General features: G+C 30.4%; 2 protein-coding genes across 4 annotated transcripts; one reads left to right on the forward strand and one right to left on the reverse strand.

Moving 5' to 3' along the window:
• Nucleotides 1–6: 6 nt before the first annotated feature.
• Nucleotides 7–2,795, reverse strand: LOC115035115 (replication protein A 70 kDa DNA-binding subunit B-like). Of its 3 annotated transcripts, none has more exons than XR_003840258.1 (6): nucleotides 2,337–2,795; nucleotides 2,169–2,278; nucleotides 1,931–2,097; nucleotides 1,691–1,797; nucleotides 1,286–1,616; nucleotides 7–1,018 (listed from the first exon to the last, which is right to left on the reverse strand). XR_003840258.1 is itself a non-coding variant. In XM_029492770.1 (5 exons), the coding sequence occupies exons 1-5, from the start codon at nucleotides 2,368–2,370 to the stop codon at nucleotides 1,477–1,479; spliced, it is 558 nt and encodes a 185-aa protein (XP_029348630.1). In that variant the 5' UTR covers nucleotides 2,371–2,795; the 3' UTR covers nucleotides 1,216–1,476. The 3 variants fall into 3 exon arrangements, 1 of the variants encoding a protein (XP_029348630.1); XR_003840257.1 differs by having other exon boundaries at nucleotides 7–1,209; XM_029492770.1 differs by lacking the exon at nucleotides 7–1,018 and having other exon boundaries at nucleotides 1,216–1,616.
• Nucleotides 2,796–4,006: 1,211 nt separating this feature from the next.
• Nucleotides 4,007–5,090, forward strand: LOC103308469 (ATP-dependent DNA helicase PIF1-like). Its single transcript, XM_029485483.1, has one exon. It carries the CDS (start codon nucleotides 4,007–4,009, stop codon nucleotides 4,874–4,876), a length of 870 nt encoding a protein of 289 aa, XP_029341343.1. The 3' UTR covers nucleotides 4,877–5,090.
• The last annotated feature ends 393 nt before the right edge of the window (nucleotides 5,091–5,483 follow it).

Below are 5,483 nucleotides of genomic sequence, written 5' to 3' on the forward strand. Positions count from 1 at the left end.
TAAAGCGATAATAATAATTACCAAGTATTAAGTCATAACAACAAAGCAGTAATAATAATAATAATAATATTACGTTACTGCCGCTTCACACTTCTCAGAGATACGAGTACCGACTGCTGATACGACAAACGGTATCGGTATGAACCCGACGAGTACTCAAGTACAACTCGACCGACGACTGGTCTTATCTTTATTATAACACATTAATATTATATGTGATTATATATATTTGTGACTGTCAAGTGCTCAAGTGTGACACTCAAGTCAGTCAAGTGGTGTCGGTGCGGTAATCGTCATTTTGTAATTTGTCAGAAATCGCGGAGGGAAAGACAAAGTCGATCAGCTGTTGTGTGCAGCTGATAACATCGGCGGCGGGGGCGTCGATCGCGATACGCGGACCGTGGGACACTGGGACTGAGTGGGACAGTCGTACACGGGTGTTCGTTCGGCCCTCTATGTCACGCTACCGATGATAATATTATTTATTGATATTATAATATTACTAGCAGGTGTTACCCCGGCTTCGCCCGGGTTGCGTTTCACTTTGAATTTTTTTTTTCTTAATAAACGAAGAAATCGGTTTGGTTTTTATTTTCTCAATACAAGTGGAATTGCCTTTGATGTAAACGGGTTGATATATACGCTCTAAATTTGACTTTTCGTTTTTCCTCCTTTATGAGCGTTCTTTTGAACTACTTAATCGACTGATCCAACATTTTTCACTTTTTCGATGTTTTTGAAAAATTACTTCTTCCATTAGTTTTCTTTTTTTGAACTATTTTAGCTGACACCGCGTTGTTTCACTTTATGCTATATTCTTTTTAAAATACGGATTAGACCGAATACGTACCATTAAAAATACAATTTAACGATTTTGGCGGTTCAACTTAAAAATTATTAATTCTTAAATATTGCTATAAAGTTCAGTTGTGTATAATTGAAATGATTATGCCATCAAATCATGCGGAAAAATAAAATATGCTCTAATGCTTATTGATCTCTTTGTCTGTCGATATTTCTAAAAGAAAACAGAGAATAAAAGAAAAGACCGTAAGTAATTTATTTTGGAAAAATTTTTTTTTGTTTATTAGAAATTGTTTCTTAAATTTATTTCAAATAAATATTTCGTATTAATTTTAGTCTTCCATTTTGGAAGTGCTTGGTTTCGGTTCCTCTTTATTATATTTTGTTAAATACCAATCATGAAAACTGTAATTTAATGTTTAATTAATGAGGATTTTTGAATTTCATTGTTTTAACTTTTAATCGTTGGTCACAAATTTACCTTTTTATTTTAGAAGTTTCCACATGGTAAGTTATAACTGATGACTGTATTAATGCCAAATATTTTTTTTCTCGATATTCGTCAACTTTCGCTTTTTCTATTGTTATTATTGTGTCCTTGTCTGCAATAAAATTTTCTGCATTTTCATTCCATAAAGTCAGTGTAATCTAGAACATGAGGATTATTAATATTTATTGTGATTTTTTATTCTGAATTACACTTGCCTCATCACTGTTATCAATTAGTTGTATCTTTTTTTTTTTAAATTCCCTTCCGTCTTTTGCAAATACTGTATCAGTGTCTCCGATATTTTCGACGACTGCAATGACATCTGAAAGAATTATGTTTAAATTCTTTTCTTTTTTTTTCTATGATTACAACGTTTTTAATTATTATTATTCTTACTTAATATTGTTTGATTTTCCAGATTTAAAATCTTTCCAATTTTTGTATACATTGGTTCATCTAATTCTTCAATGTCTTTATTTCGTTCTAGACACTCTTCTCTTATTCTGAAATAATCATTCATTAATGTTTTCTATAATTTGTTTTACAAATATAACTTATAAGTATTGAAAATTGTAGTAAATTTTTAATATCAAAATAGAATATGATTAATATCATTAAATATATTTATATACATACTTTGTCGCTTCTGGAACGCCGGGATTTATCGACATTCTAGATGAATTGATTAAAGTTAAATTTTTAGTGTAATTATACTCTCCAATTTTGGCATTTTTAATTGCAATAATATCCTCTTTTTTTCCTTTGAATTCATTGATTTTTTCATTCCATAAATTTAAAGTTATCTGAAAAACGAGATATAAAAGTACGAAATAAAAACAAATATAAAACCAGAATATAAGTGGTGGTATCATACTTTTCTGTTGTTTTCATCTATGAGAATTATTTCTTTTTTCTCATAGTGATCACCGTGTACGGATGTTATGTTTTCGGTGTCCTTAATTTGTTCTATTTTGGCAATAACGTCTAAAAAATAAACATTATTATTTTACTGTTTGCATATTCGAGTACTTGAGAATCTTACCTATAATAGTGTTTTTTGCTTTATTATACATCATATTAAATTTAACAAAATTGTAGCCTTCTTCTTGTTCTCTGCTTATTTGAATGTAAATATCATCTTTTTGTTTTTTTCCTGTTTTGTCGTACCATTGTGTTAATCTGCACAAACAATTTGCTATAGTTTTTTTTTATCCCATTTCAACGGATGGTGGTTTTAAAACTACTATAAAAATGAGAATGATGAATGGTAAATATAAACCAGTCGATGTAGATAACAGTTGGATTGTTCCTTACTCTCCACTTGTTTCAAAAATAATGAAAGCACATATCAATCTTGAATCATGTAGTTCAGTCGTTGCAATAAAATACATATTGAAATACATTCACAAAGGGAGTGATCAAGCAATGTTTACAATCGAAAATAAAAAAGATGAAATTGAAGACTATCAATCTGGAAGATACATAAATAGTACCTAATGAAGCAATATGGCGAATTTTAGGTTTCCCGATTCATGATCGATATCCATCTATATTTCATCTTAGCGTACACCTTGAAAATGGACAACGGGTTTACTTCTCAGATGAAAATATAGAAAAAAAAAGCTCAACAACCACCAGAAACCACATTGACCGCCTATTTTAAATTATGTACAATAGATAATTTTGCCAAGACATTATTTTATTACGATGTTGCGAAATATTATACATGGGATAATTCAAGTAAAAAATTCAATACGAGAAGGCAAGGAAGTCCAGTTAATGGATATCCTAATATCTATAAAACTGACAATATAGGTCGAATGTATACAATACATCCAAATAACCCAGAGTGTTTTTATCTACGAATATTATTACATAATGTACGTGGTCCAACATCATTTAAAAACTTAAAAAGTGTTGATGGTATTGAATATGATACATACAGAGAAGTATGTCAAAAACTTTTATTACTTAAAGATGATAAACACTGGGAAGATGCATTATCAGAAGCAAATGACACAAAACGATCAAGTCAAATAAGATCGCTTTTTATAATCATTTTGACATCATGTGTCCCATCAAATCCACAGCAATTATGGGACAAATTTAAAAAAAATATGAGTGAAGATATATTATATCGAAAACAACAATTGAATATGTGTGAGAATTTAGATTATACAGATGAAATCTTCAATGAAACTCTCATAATCATAGAAGATGGATGTTTGTTAATATCTGGAAAAAATTTAAAACAATGGGGACTGTCTTCACCGAATTGAATACAAAATACATCACTCCCGACAGAAATCTTACGTGAAACATCATACAACGTCACAGATTTAAATACATATATCAATAAAAATAAATCGCAGCTAATCGATGATCAAAAAGAGGCATTTGAAGAAATTATGGATATTATTAAAAGAGACGAAGGAAGCTTAATTTTTTTAGATGCACCAGGAGGTACTGGAAAAACTTTTATATTAAATTTAATATTAGCGGAAATACGAAAGAAAGGAGAAATTGCATTAGCAGTAGCTTCTTCTGGAGTAGCAGCAACTTTATTACATGGTGGACGTACTGCCCATTCAGCATTGAAATTACCTCTGAATTTAAATTTAACAGAGGAGCCTTATTGTAACATTATAGATAATCCTGCTACTTGTAAATTACTTAAAAAAAACAAAAGTTATAATTTGGGATGAATGTACCATGGCACATAAAAAAGGTCCAGAGGCATTGCATAAAACTTTACAACATTTGAATAACAATAAATATATAATGGGAAAAGTAGTGGTTATTTTAGCAGGTGACTTCCGACAAACATTACCGGTAATAACACATGGAACAACTGCTGACCAAATTGATGCATGTTTGAAAAAATCTTATCTTTGGAAATATACAAAGATAATAATGTTAAAAAAAAACATGAGAGTATTTTTAACAGGTGATCCTACACTATCAACTTTTTCAGAACAATTACTACTTCTTGGTAATGGGAAATGGAAGGAAGATTCGGATGGTACTGTGGAATTTCCATCAAATTTTTGCAATATTGTAAAATCAATTGAATCTTTAAAAACTCATGTATTTCCTGATATGCAAAAGAATTATATCAATCATGAATGGATATGTGAAAGAGCCATACTTGCACCGACAAATAATAAAGTAGATGATATTAATAAAGATATATTAAACTCTCTCCCAGGAGAAAGTAAAATATATAAATCAATTGATTCCGTATGCAATCCCGAAGATTCAATACACTATCCAATGGAGTTTTTAAATTCTTCGACAATACCAGGTTTACCTCCTCATATATTAACTTTAAAAATTGGAGCACCTATCATGATTTTAAGAAATATTAATCCACCTAAATTATGCAATGGAACCCGTTTAAGTGTAAAATCTTTGAAAAATAATGTAATAGAAGCTACAATATTAACCGGATGTGGAAAAGGTGAAGTCGTATATATACCAAGAATACCTATTAAACCCAGTGATGTTCCGTTTGGATTTGAGCGATTACAGTTCCCGGTAAAACTTGCATTCACCTTCACCATAAATAAATCTCAAGGTTAATCATTGAAATGTACGGGACTTCTACTTGATCCTATGTGCTTCTCTCATGGACAATTATATGTGGCATGTTCAAGAGGCGGTGACCCGAAAAATCTCTACATTTATTGTCCGAATGGAAAAACAAAGAACATCGTATATCCTCAAGCATTAAAATGATACAGATTATTATATAATTTTTACAAATAAAAAAATACGATATCGTTCTTATCGATCATGCCATCTTTTCATTTTTGTATTTGTATTTTGCTCGTATTGGCTTATAAACGGACAGTTTCCATAGAAACATAATAATTATAAAATATACATTAAAATATTTACATGCAGTCGTCTCGACCTGGTGACCGAGAAAGACATCGAGTGGGTTTTTCATGTCGGTTCTGACCTTCCTCAGATGTAGCTGAATATCTATGTTGAATTTCAAGTCAATCGGTCGGGTAGTTTTCGAGATCATAAGGATAATAGAAACCGCCACTTACCTTTATATATATAGATAAAACTTTCACTATTTACAGTTTTCTATGTTAAATTTTAATACATAGCTAACAAATTTCGAAACATTAACAAACAGAAACATTTCACCAGCAAAATAAGTCTAATGTACATGCAG

This window comes from Acyrthosiphon pisum, chromosome X (genome assembly GCF_005508785.2).
Source record: "Acyrthosiphon pisum isolate AL4f chromosome X, pea_aphid_22Mar2018_4r6ur, whole genome shotgun sequence".
NCBI classification, from domain to species: domain Eukaryota; kingdom Metazoa; phylum Arthropoda; class Insecta; order Hemiptera; family Aphididae; genus Acyrthosiphon; species Acyrthosiphon pisum.

What these genes read in the sequence shown, in the direction of transcription:
- LOC115035115 (XM_029492770.1), bottom strand. Translation starts at nt 2,370, where the DNA reads ATGATGTATAATAAAGCAAAAAACACTATTATAG. An exon ending in GGCGTTCCAGAAGCGACAAA is followed by an intron (nt 1,798 to 1,930) that starts GTATGTATATAA and finishes TGATTATTTCAG; the next exon opens with AATAAGAGAAGAGTGTCTAG. An exon ending in GGAAAATCAAACAATATTAA is followed by an intron (nt 1,617 to 1,690) that starts GTAAGAATAATA and finishes TAATTCTTTCAG; the next exon opens with ATGTCATTGCAGTCGTCGAA.
- LOC103308469 (XM_029485483.1), top strand. Translation starts at nt 4,007, where the DNA reads ATGGCACATAAAAAAGGTCCAGAGGCATTGCATAAAACTTTACAACAT.